The sequence below is a fragment of the Mobula birostris genome, chromosome 4 (assembly GCF_030028105.1).
Source record: "Mobula birostris isolate sMobBir1 chromosome 4, sMobBir1.hap1, whole genome shotgun sequence".
In the NCBI taxonomy this organism is placed as follows: domain Eukaryota; kingdom Metazoa; phylum Chordata; class Chondrichthyes; order Myliobatiformes; family Myliobatidae; genus Mobula; species Mobula birostris.
The window spans coordinates 53,890,105-53,907,439 of NC_092373.1; the positions used below are offsets into that span (position 1 = coordinate 53,890,105).

At 36.9% G+C, this 17,335-nt stretch overlaps 1 protein-coding gene across 2 annotated transcripts in view; it reads right to left on the reverse strand.

Annotated features, from left to right (window-relative positions):
- Positions 1-365: 365 nt before the first annotated feature.
- The window catches only part of slc33a1 (solute carrier family 33 member 1), a 33,647-nt gene continuing 16,677 nt past the window's right edge, over positions 366-17,335 (reverse strand). The window contains exons 5-8 of one of the 2 annotated variants that reach the window (XR_011885683.1): positions 14,368-14,485; positions 11,606-11,821; positions 6,395-6,630; positions 366-3,817 (exon numbers count right to left, since the gene is read on the reverse strand). Coding sequence is in view for 1 of the 2 variants with exons in the window: in XM_072255363.1 (XP_072111464.1) it covers positions 6,463-6,630; positions 11,606-11,821; positions 14,368-14,485 (502 nt within the window). In the remaining variant the exon portion in view is untranslated. Of the gene's footprint in view, positions 3,818-5,567; positions 6,631-11,605; positions 11,822-14,367; positions 14,486-17,335 lie in introns of those variants that run through there. The other variant, XM_072255363.1, reaches the window with a different exon arrangement.

The following is a 17,335-nucleotide window of genomic DNA, read 5'->3' on the forward strand; positions in this document are numbered from 1 at the left end:
AGATATTGCTGGTCATTTTGCAGCATTCCATTAATATAAAGACATGATTAATAAGAAATATCCTTTTGAAAATGTGTTCACTGATCGATCAACTCCTCAATTTTCTCCATTGTCTCTGCCTCTTGCTTCAACTGCTTTCTCCATTTCTAAGAATGAGTTAACCCACTAATTTTCCATTGCTTATTCTTTGTTTTTCCTCTCTTCTTCCATTATGAGGAGTTACCAGATCTGGTATTGGCTAACTCTGGCTTTTCATGGATAGTAAAATTTGAAACCATAAGTAAGAACAAGTCTATCCAAAATTAATATACAAGATGCCTTGTGTTGTAAAGCGTGGTCAAATTTTATTCCTTTCTAATTTCAAGTTGTGAATACTAGGAAAGAGAATTTCTAGCTTGATATGATAATGGTGAAAAATGCAAGAAAAATAATAGTAGCAACAATCTCAATATAATTAAACCATTATATCAAGATAACAGAAAGTTCAAAAATGGAAGAGAATCTTAAAATACAAACTTTTAAATGGACATGAATAAGCAAATAAGACAAATATACAGCAAATCAAGAAAACATCAATCACAGTACAAAAAAAATTATTGAATAAGGCATTCTGAAGTGCACTGAGTTTTCTTTGAGAAAGGACAAGGGAAAGCACAGGAAGAACAATCTCCACAAAATCATTTAGAGCAGCCAAGGATAAAGGACTAACTGGGGAAATTCATTTTTTGGAAAAACAATGTAATTTTAAAAAGATTTTCATTTATTTTTATGAACAATAAAAGTGCAGCAGATTAAGTACATAGACATTTTAAATTATATTCTTGAGATGGATGTGATGATAAAGTCAATTCCAACAATTATTGTTATTTCTGAGTCACCCTTTTAAGGCACCTTTACGTTGTCCTGGTGTAGATGTTCCCTTAAAAATAGTATCTAATGTAACAACGAGGAGGTACAGAATCTTGGTGGGGGGGGGGGGGGAAGGCCAGGTGGTGATGTTACCAGGTATGAACTGCCCCTGTTATTCTGGCTAATGGAAAATGTGCGTAGTTGAGTTACTGCTGGACAGTTGCTGTAGATGCATTGGATATTTATGAATACTTGCCATGACACAACATATTCATCGGGAAGCTGTTTTGTTCTAATTATGAAATTTAAATTAATTGTTTTTTTTAAACTAGATTTAAAATTAACTGGACAAGTTATAATATACTATTGTTTTTTCAGGCAGTTCACAAGCAGCACAACAAATATATGCAGTCATCGTTCAAAAATATTAGTAATGATCACTGCAGTACAATCAGTTTTTCATGAATTGACTGAATACTACTCATCGCTGGTTCAAAAAAAAAGTTAGTACAGAAGCAAGCACCAGCAAATATTGAAGCATGATTAAGAATCAGCTAGTAAACAAAAATAAACACACGATATTCTTGGCAAGTTCGTAAATTAGAATAGCAGGCACATCACCAAACAAGTTTAAATAAATGAATATGGCAGTGTACAACACCATAGCATTAAATTGATGTTGGCAGGCATTAAATGGAAAAGACAAGATTTTAGTGCAAATTGGCATGACCCTAGCACTCAACATCCACTATTTCAGTAGTTTTGCGTATTGATTTACAACCTCATCCTATTACTGCAATTTTTGGGTTACCATGGACTCTAATCATTTATCCCCTTCAGCTTGCTGTTTGATTGCATTTGTTACATTAATAGCTAGAAGATCCATTTTATTTAAATGGAAAGATTCTAATCCCCCTACTACATTTCAATGGTTTTCCCAAACTATAACATGGTTAAACTTGGGAAAAAAAAATAGGAGTGGTACTATCGATCCTTCAGTTAAATTTGAAAAAACTTGGAGGCCATTTATTCAACATTTTCATATGATGTAAGCTGACCTTTTCTGAATCCTTTCCAATGACTTTTTGTTTGTGTATAGAGGAGCGGGATTAATGACAAATAATGATTTTAACCAATGAAACAGCAGCCCAGCCTTTGTTGTTTTTTTTTAGTGTAGGGGAACATTTTCTTTGTATAAAATTTTTTGAATCTTTTTCATGTTCAGTTATTAAGAGATTGGGAAGCTTAAATTACATACGCTACTCGGAGTCTGTGTCTGTATACGTTAACCGTTATTAACGTAATCCCGATCTCTTTATCATTATCATTGTTTATCAATTCAAAACTTAATAAAAAAGATTGAGAAAGAACCAACACCCACATGACAAAGGTCCTCTATAAATCTGCACCCTCTGCACAAACAGATAAATGTCAACTACTCCTCAAACTCTTGGGAGTTATCAGTTGATGAAGGTAGACACTGATCATATTTATGTATGTCTTCAATAAGCTAACATAGCCTTTTGTCCGTGATAAGAGGGTGTTGAAGATATTAAAATAAAACCTTAAACATGGCATGAAACTAATGATCTGCTAGACAGCCACGAGTCCTGTCCTCCTTTGACATCTGAACTACCTATAACAAATCCCTCAAAGTATTTGAAAGATACCACCACAACAAAATCCTGGAAGGTTTAGTAAATCAATGACATCTTCTCCCTGGTCAGTATTCTCAGGATCAAAGCCTTGATACACTCAGTCTGCCCCTTTGGACAGCCCAGCTCATTTGCATATACAGTAATACAGACATTTGTCAAGGTTTTCCTCCAAACCTCTTGACAAAATACAAATCCCAACTGACTCTTTGGAATTCTTGGCACGATTGCTTGAAGTGGTAATGGAACAATTGAGATGGTATTAGAGCCTCAAGTTCATGCACTGAAAACACACAGAAGCCCTGCATAAATGGCAGAGGAGCTCAGCACCTCACAAACTGCCCACCTGTCAGGCACTTCCAGTCCCATCGGTGGAAGAGTCAGGATCCAAAGTTGACTCACTATTCACTTCAAAACCTGAGAGGAAGCAAAGTCATACTCAATTCAATGTGACACCAGAGAAGATGCCAGTGAACATACAACTTAATACAGCACAAAATAGTCCTTTACTAAACACACTAAATCTAATCTGGCTGCTGCATTTTCAAGGATTCCTTGTAACATCTGCAAGAATGAAACCTGCACAAGCCCAGTTGTGCCAATGGTAAAATCAGGATAGTCATTTAAAAATATCATGCCTTGCCTTCCGTTCATTAATTAGTGAACCAGAAGTTTGAAAACAAATTTTGTTGCCAATAACTGCAGAGATCATCAGAAATATGGAAAAAATAAACATTTCATAAGATTTCTTAACAAGATCAATTAAAAAAAAAACAAATCTTTATATATTTTTCTGCTAATGGATGAATTAACTATTTGGAACATAATTCTTTTCTTTTAATGAGGTAAAATGAAGCAGAAACAAGTATGTTTCATTCTTGGTGCAAAAAAAATCCATTTGTCTTTGATTACAAAGAGAAACCTCGGCTGATACTTTTTAAAGAGCCAAAGACAAAAGTTACAAGAGAAGAATAGTTAGTGATTTGAGACTGGGGAATATTTGAAATTATAAGTTTCTTGATGAAAATTTCAGACTAGTTTTCCTTCAGAACCAACTTGACCTGTGTCAAACATCCCTCACTCTGCCATCTATTTAATTTGATGGAAGGAAGATCTGACATCAGTGAGCAAACTAAAAAATCTGATATCTATTCTCTGGCAGATGTTAAATTTTAAAAACAACCCAGCCAGATGGTTTATACTGCTGCCACTTGGCTCCAGAAATCAGCATTGATCCTAGCTTCAGACATTGCCTGTTTTCATGTTTTTTTTTTCCTTTAACGTCATGGTCTTCCTCCAGGTGTGCTGGTTTTCTATGACAAATGGAAGTAGCAATAGTTAGTAAATTAATTAGCAACCATAAATTGCCTTAAGTGCAGTTTAACTGGTAAGAGAATTGGGTGGGAGAGGGAGTTGAAGTTGATGTGAGTGAAAATGTAATTAGTGTGGATGGGTTTTGGATCAACACAGTGCAAAGACCAAAAGGCTTGGTTTCATGGCTATATAATTCTACAGCTCAATGACCAGTGATAATGAGTTAATTTATTCTCAAAACACAACTTAAGTTTGAAATCAGATGTGGAAGCACACGGTTGTTGGTCATTGCTTTCATGGGCAATAGTCTTTATATTTAAAGAACATCAAATGAATTTAACCTGGGGGAAAAAACTTCAAAAGTTTCTAGCAGCTTGCCTATAAATGGTTGTGAAAGTTGGTAGTTTGTTGACAATCAAAATCAATTACAAATTACTAAAATCCAGAAGAAAAGTATTTATACTATTGAGATAACTAAATATGTCAATACACAGATAATTTAAGAGACTACTAGACAGGTATATGCAGGAATTTAAGGTGGGAGGTTATATAGGAGGCAGGGTTTGAGGGTCAACACAACATTGTGGGCCGAAGGGCCTGTAATGTGCTGTACTATTCTATATTCGATTTAGTAAATGCTGAATAAACTCAAAGTTCTCAGTTTGCAATTAGCTTTCAGTTATGAGTAAACGGATTGTCCAAATGTAGGATTTGGAAGTGACTGAAACCCAAGTCAATCCCACTTAGTGACAAATTCAGTGCTACAGCAACATCAGATCTATGTCAATTGATTGAAATTTCACCAACAAAATGGAGATTGGTAACAAAAGGAGAGGTTTTCTCCTTCCATAAAGAATTTTGAATGACTGAGAAAGAAATATACCACTTGGATCCATGTAGATATTAATTTCAAATCCATGTTATTTAACACATTCTCCTCAGATCAATAAATATTTCAGACTATAGGAAAATTCTGATAAGTTTAAATGACAAAATTTGGAAATTATGAACCAGATGTGACAATAGTTGGAACAAAATGCAAATCAGATTAATAGAATAATCCAACATTTAATATTTGTTTTTATAATTTAAATAAAGCAAATCATAATGTGGAAATCAACATTGTTCAAAAGGTCTTTTAAATACAAGTAGGTTTCTGTCACTGAGTTTCTCTAATAGCTAAATATTTCTACTGTAATGCTCGCATATAGTTTTCAAAAATAAGTTGAAAGTGAATGTTTCATTATATCAGAATGCCACAAAGCAGTTCATATTTAATAGATAACTATTTTTAATTATGTTACTTAATAAGGAAGCTATTTTGAAAATGGGAGTATTTCATAAACAGCCAATGCATTGAATGAATACTTCATCTTATCATGGAGCTCTTAATGTAGAGAGAAGGATTGGCTTGAACATCATAATTTCAAACTCTACTTGAAATAATCACAACCACCTATTTTTCATAATCATCTAAAAAGAGGACGGTGTCTTAGTTTAACATCTTATCCAAAGATGATGTCCCCACTGTTGCAGGCACATATTAATTTATATTATATTGTCCAAATCCTTGACAGACGATCTGTTGAATAACGATCTTTGGATTGAATGATTGCCACTACATGATATCACAGTTGGTTTAGCTAAAGGAATAAAGGCATTTCACTGTTGCAATCTTGTCTTCATTTGATATATACAAGGTAGCTTTATGGAAATTAAAGTAACCAGAAGGACTATAGACAGAAATAGTAAATTGAATGAAATCCATTTAATGTACATTATACAAGGCTGTTATTTTGCTTCTTTGATATGTCAGAAAAGGACGTTTCTCTTTTTACAGATGCTGTATGACCTGCTGGGTGTCTATGAAATTTTCTTTTCCTTTTCTCTGCTGCTCTGATGTCATCCAAGTTTATTCCAATTTATTTTGTTTTATAAAATTAGTTTAAATAGCTGTAGCGCCTTGCTGAATTTACATTTCATCCCCACCCCCCTACATGGGATGAAACAAAATTAAAGGTGAAATGTATGATAGAAACATCAAAACAAGGTGACCTTAGAATAATTCTTACAGGCAAGTCTCTACACTTAACTCCACTATCAGGTTAAGCCATATTGTGTGGTAAAGTTTCACCGATATGGTACTGCAATTTTGTAAGAAGGTAAACATTTAACACAATAGTATCTTTAATGTAACTAGTCCCAAAATATTTATATGAATTTGCAATTCAAAATGTAGCCATTGTTGCAATTACTAGATTTACTAGACCAATTGTGCTCTTAAGTAATTGCACAGTAATGTTCACTTTCAGTGGAGAGGCAGTAAGCTTGCCAATTTTTCTAACAGGCATGCAATTTGCTTTAGAGCCTCTGTTTAAATTTATCTTATATGACATCTGAAATAATGCAACTTGATGGATATCTATGAAATGAATGTTGTTGCACAAGTAGGCAATTTTTAAACTCCAACATAAAAAGCCTAATTAAAATTAGTGCTATACATAACCAGCACTACTTGTAGCATACGACAATCATCTGACATACTCAAAATAAACATTATAAAACTGATAAAATACTTTCTTTTTTCACAGTCTCCTGAACACCGGCCAAGAGATCCAATTTTCATTAAATTCCATCTATGAGCTCAATTATTCCTCTTGCACCGCCACGTGGATGGATGCTCATTTTGTAGATTTCTGAATTTTTTCCCATACCGGAGCCACCATGCAAGTCCAAAGAAAATGCAGAATATAGATTCTACATAGTAGCCATCAGTTATTGTTGAACATGAACCACCAGATTTAACACAAAGCTGTATGGGGACAAAAAAAGGAGAAAGTTTCAATTATAATCCAGACGTTTATATTTATTGTGATCAAGCATGAAAAGCACTCACACAGACAATACTATAGATCAGTTTTCCCAACCATTTTTAGCCCAACACCCCCGTAAAGCACTTTCATAATTGCCAATGCCCCTCTTAGACAATACACTTTCCTGTGCCCCCATAGTGTAAAAACATGTTGACCAAAACCTGACATGAGAGAAATGATTCACACTTTAAATTTTTATTTGTTTTTAAAAGCAGCTTACACAGTACCTTTGCGCTGTACAGCAGCTTCGAGATCAATGTGATCCTGAACTTGATGGTTATTTGCAAGAGTTGAAATATCTGGTTCAAATTGTGACAGCAAAAGCCTTAAGTCCCCACATGTAACAATGTCCAAGCAGTTTGCTTTTTGTGAGTATGTGGTTCACTGCACTGAAGCTTCCTTCAACAAGGTAGGAGGATGGAAATGCAATGAAGAGCAGTTTGGTTCTTCTCCAAAGACCAGGAAACTTCATATAACATAGTAGCCACATACCACAAAATTTGACATTTTTCTAAAGCATTTTTGCGTTTTCATCATTCTGAATTTTGATAATTTCTTTTTGCAAGCTCTCTTCCTGTTCTTCCACCTTGCAAAGATATGGGTTAATTGCCCAGTCCAGAATTTCCAGATTGTTTAAATCCTTGGATCAACTCTGAAGATTCTTCGGTGACTGCAGGTGTAAGCAGTACACCTGCAAATTACCATCTATGAAAGAGATTGTCATACTTTCCATGCAGAGAAACTGAGAATGTTCTTCTCCCAATGTTATTTCCAATTTTCTGATAAAAGTGGACACTGCACTTATTGCCAATTTAAATTCTCGCCCTGCAGTTTCATATTTAGAATGTTCATTTTATCATACAGATTGGCTAGGTATGCCACATCTCCACATACAAGTTCAATCTTGAGCAAAAATTCAAGCAGTGTCAAAAATTTCAAAGAAACATTTTAAGCAACAGCCTTTTGATCACCAATGCACTTCAGTGTGAAGAAGCAAGCGTACAAACACTTCATCATTATCTTGGCATAACTGGTGAAATATTTTGCTATTTAATGGATGTGCTTTAATCTTGTTGATAGCAGATATTACAAGAGTCATACTCTGTACTTTATTGTCGCCAAACAATTGATACTAGAACGTACAATCATCACAGCGATATTTGATTCTGCGCTTCCCACTCCCCGGATTACAAATTGATAGTAAATATTAAAAATACAAATTATAAATCATAAATAGAAAATAGAAAAATGGAAAGTAAGGTAGTGCAAAACAACCCAGAGGCAGGTCTGGATATTTGGAGGGTACGGCCCAGATCTGGGTCAGGATCCGTTCAGCAGTCTTATCACAGTTGGAAAGAAGCTGTTCCCAAATCTGGCTGTACTAGTCTTCAAGCTCCTGAGCCTTCTCCTGGAGGGAAGAGGATCGAAAAGTGTGTTGGCTGGGTGGGTCGTGTCCTTGATTATCCTGGCAGCACTGCTCCGACAGCGTGCAGTGTAAAGTGAGTCCAAGGACGGAAGATTGGTTTGTGTGATGTGCTGCGTTGTGTTCTCGATCTTCTGCAGCTTCTTTTGGTCTTGGACAGGGCAACTTCCATACCAGGTTGTGATGCACCCTAGAAGAATGCTTTCTACGGTGCATCTATAAAAAATAGTGAGGGTTTTCTTTAGTTTTCTCAGGAAGTAAAGGCGCTGGTGGGCCTTCTTGGCAGTGGACTCTGCTTGGTTGGACCAAGTCAGGTCATTTGTGATATTGACCCCGAGGAACTTAAAGCTTTTGACCTGTTCCACTTGTGCACCACCGATGTAAATTGGGTCGTGCGGTCCACTACTCCTTCTGAAGTCAACAACCAATTCCTTTGTCTTGCTGATGTTGAGGGATAGGTTATTGTCTTCGCACCATGCCACCAGGTTCTTAATTTCCTTTCTGTACTCAAACTGATCATTACCCGAGATACAGCCTACAATTGTTGTGTCATCAGCAAACTTATATATTGAGTTCGATGGAAACCTGGCTACACAATCATGGGTGTACAGTGAGTACAGCCATTGAATAAAGTTGCTGGTTGAGGTTTTGACTGCAAGATGTTGACAAATTACACAATGAATTGCAAACAGACTTGGAATTTCTTTTTCATAAACGTAGCAACCTGTCATATATTGTGCTCCATTTGTTGCACAAGAAATACTCAAATGCAGCAGGACCTGGACAATATCCAGGCTTCGGCTGACAAGTGGCAAGTAATATTCGAGCCACGCAAGTGCCAGGCAATGACCATCTCCAACGAGAGGCTCTCACCATTTTCCCTTGACATTCAGTGGCATTAGCATCACTGAATCCCCTACTATCAACATCCTGGGGGTTACCATTGACAGGAAACTGAACTGGTCTAGCCATATAAAAACCGTGGCTACCAGAGCAGGTCAAAGGCTAGGAATTCTGCGGCGTGTAACTCACCTCCTGATTCCCCAAAGCCTGTCCACCATCTACAAGGCTCAGATCAGGAGTGTAATAGAATACTTGCCTGGATGAGTGCGACTCCATCAACTTAAGAAGCTTGACACCATCCAGTACAAGGCAGCTCACTTGATTGGTACCCTGTCCACAAGCATCCAAACCCTCCACCAACGATGAACAGTTGCAGCAGTGTGTACCATCTACAAGATGCACTGCAACAACACACCAAAATTCTTATGGCAGTACCTTCCAGACCCACAACCACTATCATCTAGAACGGGGTCCCCAACCTTTTCTGCAACGCGGACTGGTTTAATATTGACAATATTCTTGCTGACCGGCCGACCGGTGGGGGGGGGGGGGAGTGTTAATCATGACCAAAATATAGGTGATAAGTCAACTAAGTCACTATAAGTGGCAAATACACTCAATTTCGTTTCTAAAAGTGTTTATCTAACGAATTTAATATTAAACATACAGCACATATTTTCCCTGTATGAACATATAAAATCACTGCAACACAGCAATATCGCTGAATCAGTGGGAGCCCTGGGCTTGTTTCCCTGCAACAACACGGTCCCATCAAGGGGTGATGGGAGACAGCGATACTCGAAGGGTGTTCCTTGTGTCCAGGCTATTCCACAATTTAGTTTTCATTGCATTCACTGCAGAAAACTCCGCTTCGCAGAGATATAATGTTGGAAATGGAAGCAACGTTTTCAGTGCTTTCCTAGCTATCTCAGGATAGTCAGCCTTGACTTTGATCCAGAATGCTGGCAGAGATGTTATGTCAAACATACTTTTCAGCCCACCATCATTTGCAAGCTTGAGGAGTTGATCTTCTTCCCGCGCTGACGGGAATGATGCGTGTGTCATGACCTTGCATGCGTAATGACCTCGCGTGCGTTCAAGTTCCAACAGTGCGTGACAGGGAATGAGGAAAGGTGCAGCTGACTCATATCGTTTCATATCACCATATCATATCATTTCCTCAGTTGGGGACCACTGATCTAGAAGGACGAGAACAGCAGATACCTGGGAATGCCGCCACTTGGAAATCCCCCCCGAGTCACTCACCATTCTGACTTGGAAACAGGTTGCCATTCCTTCAATGTCGCTGGGTCAAAAAGTTACTCCCTAACAGCACTATGGGTGTAGCTAGCTACACCTCAGGGACTGCATTGGTTCAAGAAGGTAGCTCATCACCACCTTCTCAAGGGCAACTAGGGATGGGCAATAAATGCTGGCTTAGCTGGCGACGCCCACATCCCATAAATGAATAAATTTTAAAAATCATGTTCTTAATGGGAACACTTTTATCTTCAATGTACATTTGAGCTTGTTGTAGATTCTCTGTTGATATTTATTTTTAACTTTTTACAAAAAGAATTTCTTAAACTTTTCCATTTTTGATAAACCATACACATGCCATTAGCACATTAGCAATACCTTGTTGTCTCGCACAGTTGACTCATCCAGTTGTATCCCAGGTTGTTTTATTTTTGTAGCTCTGTGCATAGTTGATACTTAATGTCTTGTTAATACGATGAGCTAGTGAGCTATTACTCAAAGGAATTGATTTTAAAACACTGGTATCCATTTTGAGAATAGTGGTGAGAACTTCTGATACAATTGGTGAAAGATTAATAATGCCTGCTGTATGAGATTTTCCACACTTTGCTATCATTCTGGAAATGTTATAAGAAGCAATAACACCACTATCAAGGTCATCTTTATATTACTTGACAAATGACTTGAGTGTGCAACTCTTTTCAAATGCTTCTTTCATCTTCTGGAACTGAATAATACCATAAGCAGCCTTTTCAAGGGTTCCTGCTATTTCGGTTTCATGGCTTCATTAGACAGTACAGTATTACAAATAAGACATGGGGCATCATTGGTCTGACAGGAATGGAGTAAAACTATACTCTAGGTACACATCCCTCTGTAGTTTCTGTTTCTTAGCAGGATTAGAATTCAAGGCTTCTTTGCCTTCAGACTCCAAGATCGCGCCACACATATTTCGCCATCATTAACAGGGCTAAATGAAAATACAAAATTAACACTAACTGGGAATGCCTATTGGGTGTTGACAACAGCAGCAAGTTGACGTGCATGGAGCAATGGTAGTGACACACGAAGGAATAGCGAGATGAAGATGAAAATGATTATAACAGCGAAAATTATGAGATTGGAATCTGGATGTTAGTCAGGATAGAGCCAGTATTCAACAAGCTACGTTTATATTATTCCAGTTAGTGCGATTGACCAATCACGCAAACTCTCATAATTATCGTGGTATCGTTAGGGTGCCATTTACCGTCCACCCCCAAGAATCTTGAATGCCCCCCTGACGACTTCTATTTCCCCATTGCCCCCTTAGAAACAGGCAGTAACACCCCCATTGGGAATCACTGCTGTAGATCATTCATTTTTACCAATAGTAAATAAAGACTCACCTCAGAATCTACTGCTGATCTACAACTTTGTTCGGGCACACCTAGACATTTCTTGACAGTGAGTGGATCCACCAACCAAAGAGCTAAGGTAGCTGGCCAGTTTCCAGCAAGATTAGAGATGGTATTCAATAAAGTCATGTATGTTCCTCCAATTGAAGGATCACTAATCTTAGCATTAAAAGCCATAACAGCAACATACATGCTATAGAGAGCCACCTGGAAAGTGGAGAAAAATGAAAAGTCAATACAGTTGACAAATTATCAAGGTAATGCAATTCCAAGAAAATCGTTCTTTTTTGAAAGATAATCTATAATGAACTCAAACAAGATAATGTATAATTAATGTATATTTTGGAAATATTCAGCTTGCTCAAATATATTTGGATTTGCATGTCAAAATCACTGCATTTATAATTTTTAAAAAATAATTTGATACAAAAACTGTTGACATTCACAAACAAAAGCACAATTTGTAGAGAAATATATAGTATCAGGTGCCTGAATAGAATGTGAAAAGGTCAGATAAAGATAGCCAAATTCTAACGCAGATGTGAAGCATTACAAGGCCAATAAAGACCCAATTATCAGGAAACTATCATTCAGAGAGAAGGATTAAGGATCAACACCTGGAAAGGATTTTTTATGCATAATAGTGGATATAAAGTTGTTGGAAGTAATTTAAAAGATAAAACAAAAAGTACAAGTTGGGTTTTCAATTAATGGAGATTTTCTAGATCATAATTTGAAAAACAATTTGTCAAGCTACTTGACAAACAATTTATCAAGTGTAGTCTGTCAGATATTTTATTCTAGATTAGAATGCCTAAACTATCTAATTTACACACAACATAAAAAATACCTGGAAAACATTTCTTAATGTGTAAAATTGATTTAAAAATCTGTAATCTATGTCACAATAAATACCAAAGAGACAATGTGTTTCTAATGATTCAAGGGTTACCTTTATTTTCACATGTACATCAAAATATAGAGTGAAATGTATTTCTGCATCAAGACCAAACACAGTTGAAGTTTCACTATGCTTCCAGTGCCAATACAGCATGCCCACAACTTACTAACTCTAACCTTCCAGTGCCAATACTGCATGCCCACAACTTACTAACTCTAACCTTTGGAAAGTGGGAGGAAACTGGAACACCCATATGGTCAGGGAGAGAACGTTCAAACTCCTTACAGACAGCAGTGCGAATTACAGACAGCAGTGGGAATTGAACCCTGAAATCGCTGATGCTGTAAAATGTTAAGCTAACTGCTATGCTACTGTACCGCTCTCCTGAGTTGAATAGGGCAAGGTGATTTTACTCTCTAACCTTCTTTTACATCCATTTGTGGAGTTCTTTTGGAGTTCATTACTTCATTCGGAGTTTGAAGAGATTCGGCATGTCAACAAATACACTCAAAAATTTCTATAGATGTACCCTGGAGAGCATTCTGACAGGCTACATCACTGTCTGTATGGTGGGGGGGGCTACTGCACAGGATTGAAAGAAGCTGCAGGGGGTTACAAATTTAGTCGGCTCCATCTTGGGTACTAGCCTACAAAGTACTGAGGACATCTTCAAGGAGTGGTATCTCAGAAAGGCAGCATCCATTATCAAGGACCTCCAGCACCCAAGGCATGCCATTTTCTCACTATTACCATCAGGTAGGAGGTACAGAAGTCTGAAGGCACACACTCAGCTATTCAGGAACAGCTTCTTCCCCTCTGCCATCTGATTCCTAAATGCACATTGAACCCTTGAACACTACGCCACTTTTAAAATATATGTTATTTCTGTTTTTTTGCACAATTTTTACTCTATTCAATGTATACTGTAATTGATTTACTTATTTTTTCCTTCTATATTATATATTGCATTGAACTGCTGCACTAAGTTCTCAAATTTCACGACACATGCCGCTGATAATAAACCTGATTCTGAGTTCTTTTTCTCCATGCTCGAATCTTTTAACCCAAAAGCAAGCGTGAATCAACTGACTTCAAGTTAATATTTAATGTCAGTATTTAGTTGACAGATGAATATCTGCCACTTTTTCAAACAGTATTTGCTGCAAGTTCAAGGTGATTTCTTCTCTGATTCAGAATAGATCAGGCCTCGTCTTTAATGTATAATTACTGTGCTGCTATAAATGTCTGGCTATGTGACACCTTCATCTACACTAGAAGATATGGAAGACTACATATGATCAGTTATTTATTGAACCAATTCGTCTTCAATATATTTTGAATCAGACCTCAATAAAGAGGATGCAAGACGAATTATAATGCAGTGATGTCACAGAAAAAAAATCCATATTGGCCACCTTAGAACCCCAGAACTGGAGTGGAAGCAAGTTATTTTTAGCTCAGAGGAATGAGTTGAGAAAGAAATGACCTGAAAGAAATGAAAACTAGCCTGTCAGTGCACGCACAGTTCTGTAGATAAATCTGAATACTATGAGACTGACAGGAAACCACTACATTCCTTATTTCCTGTTCAGAAATCAGCTCAGTATCTTTTGAAGAAAAAAAATCTTTATATTAGTAACCACCTTCAAAATTAATGAGAAAGTAAAATGTTGACTCAAGGTCAAATTCATAAGTCAGTTTGTTGAACATTATAAATTGCCAGTTCAAAAACATGATTTAGTTCAGTTCTTTAAGGATTCAGTACATATAATGAGCCATTTTCAAAAATACATCTTAGTATTTTACAAAAGATTATTTTAATGCAATATACTAATCCAATGCACTCTCTCACCTGATGCAAGGCATAACTTAACAGCAGGATTCCATAATAATACACAGGAAACTCTGTATCCACTTTTACCATAGGAGTCCAGAATACTAAGAGAGCAAATATTATACCCATTGCTAACCTGTAATGAAGAGAGACAAGCCATATTGTAATTAAGTTTCTAAACTAAGTGTAACTGTAATTGTTGAACCTACATTAATACTTTAGATTTAGATTATGAGGACACCCAGTCCTCGTTTATTGTCATTTAGAAATGCATGCATTAAAAAAATGCTACAACGTTCCTCCAGAATGATATCACAAGAAAACACAGGACAAACCAAGACTAAAACTGACAAAACCACATAATTATAACATATACTTACAACAGTGCAAAGCAATACCATAATTTGATGTCTCAAAGTCCCGATAGACTCATCATCTCATGCAGTAATCATTTATTATATTATTGCCATATTTCACATAATAGTCATTGACTAATTACACTTGTCATTAAACACCATTTCACTCCATTGCAAAAATAAGTAATGCAGATGAATAATCGTAAAGCATGTAGGGCCACCATGTCAATGATAAACAGCTATGCATTGGCAATTCAAGTAGTCTTCTACATATTTCTTAAATGTGAGAGTCTCTACCTCCACCAGACCCTAAGATAGTGCAAGTCAGATTTCAAACACCCTCCTGGTGATACAATTCATCAGATTCCCTCTACCTCAAAGGTTCCCAACCTGAGGTCACAGAGCCCCTGCTAAATGGTATTGATCTATGGGATAAAAAAAAGGTTAGGAATCCATTTCCTCGAAGATTTAGACACGTCTGCCATAGGGATAAATTTCCTACTATCAATTCTATCTATGCCCCTGGTAGTTTTGCATTACTTGGTCTCCAATTGACACTTCCGTCACCAGTTGGGACATCAGGTTACAACTGTAAAAGTCACTGGTGACATCACATGGAGTAATATATTAAATTCTGCTTGTCCAGCAATAGACAGGATAACATTAGGCTGGGAAGGCTGCAAAAAAGATTCACAAGGATATTACTGGGATTGAAGAGCTTGAGTTACAAGGAGAGGGTCAACAGGCTGAGACGTTTCCCCCCTAGAGCCTAGGAAGCAAGAGATAACTTTATATGATATATATACACAATTATAACAGGAGTAAATAAAGGGTATGATCACACTTTTTCCAAGGATAGAGGAGGGCATTGATTTAAGGCAAGAAGGGAAACATTTTTAAAGTGTCCTGAGGGGAAACTTCCTCGACACAGGGGGAGGTGGGAATATGAAACAAGCTGCCATTGGAAGCTGTGGATTCAGGTACATTACAATGTTTAAAAGACATTTGAACAGGTATACACTAGAAAATCCAAGAGAGATATAGCCCTAATGTAGGTAAACGTGGCTAGCTAAGACAGATTGCCGACGCCTCTGATCTGGGCTGACATTTACGTGCCGGGTGGCACTTAATTAATTAGCTTGTTTATTTCGGCTTTTTTCTTAAAGATGTGCTGGGTGCATCCCAGCCACCGCTGTACCACTGCATGCTTCGCGGATCGGTATCGGTTCGCTGCCCAGAGGGTGGGGACCACTGCACCACCCCACCACCCCAACCTCCGACGACTCAGCCTAACACATCATCATCAGTGTGCTCAGCGCTGTCTTCCCGGTTCTGGTAAGTGATTCTACACTGTACATACATTATTTCTACTTTATATAGGCTGTGTATTTTTACGTGTTATTTGGTATGATTTGGCAGCTTCATAGCTTAAAGGTTACTGGAGAGAGTGTTTCTGCCGAGAGCGCTTGCATGAGATTTTCGCTACAGATAACAGTGCAGCAATGATTGTAGAAAAGTATTTCTACTTTATATAGGCTGTGTACTTATCATATCATTCCTGTTTTTACTATAAGTTACTGTTATTTTAGGTTTTATGTGTTATTTGGCATGATTTGGTAGGTTATTTTTTGGGTCTGCGAACGCTCACAAATTTTTCCTATATAAATAAATGGTAATTATTTCTTCGCTTTACAACATTCCGGCTTACGAACCGTTTCATAGGAACGCTCTACCTTTGGATGGTGGGGGGAACCTGTACCTTGGTTGCTGTGACGAACTGGATCTAAGGGCACATTTCTCTGATGTGTAACTTTATAACCTTCTCTGTTCCAAAGTAAACAAAACCAGCGAAGCCACATTATCCTCATAACTGAAACCTGGAGATCAACTTCGATCAAACTCTTTCAAATCCTAGCAAATCTCTGCTGCACTCTCTCCAATACAATTTTGTCAGGACAAATATTATAAAGTTATAATTTTGCAATGCACAACATAGTTCTGAAAAACTGTTGTTATTAGAGTGCATCTTTATTATTACTACACACAATCAGCACTTGCAAAATTACCCAGAAAATACAATAAATAAAACTAAAACAGAAACAGATTAACAGCATTTTATTACATCTCCTATAGTAAATTCCAACTTTAGTAAATTTCCTTCAAAAGAAAAAATATCAAGAGATGAAAATCTGGAATAAATTTAAAAAATGCTAGAAACACTTTAGGCCTGCATCTGTGGAAACAAACAGAATTGTATTTCATTGTATACAAATTCCAGCACAAACAAGCAACCATTTAGTGGATATTTTTCTTAGTTGCGAAAACACTTTTGTTAACAAGACAGGAACCAAATTTGAAAAATGAAAGGTTGATCAGCACTTCCCTGTGATTCTGCCAATTTAACATATCTATTTGATTGTTAAAGTATACGTTGGTCTGAATTCCTTCAAGTCAGAACAGTAATGTGTTGATTTATCAAATTTCACTTTAACATTACGCATTGGCTCTAAGTTAGGTGACCTTCTTCTCCCCACTGAACAAATAGATCACCACTTTTCACCCACTAAAATGCACTATTTTGTACAATATTTATACTTAACAAAATCCAATTTAACAAAACATTCTCTTTT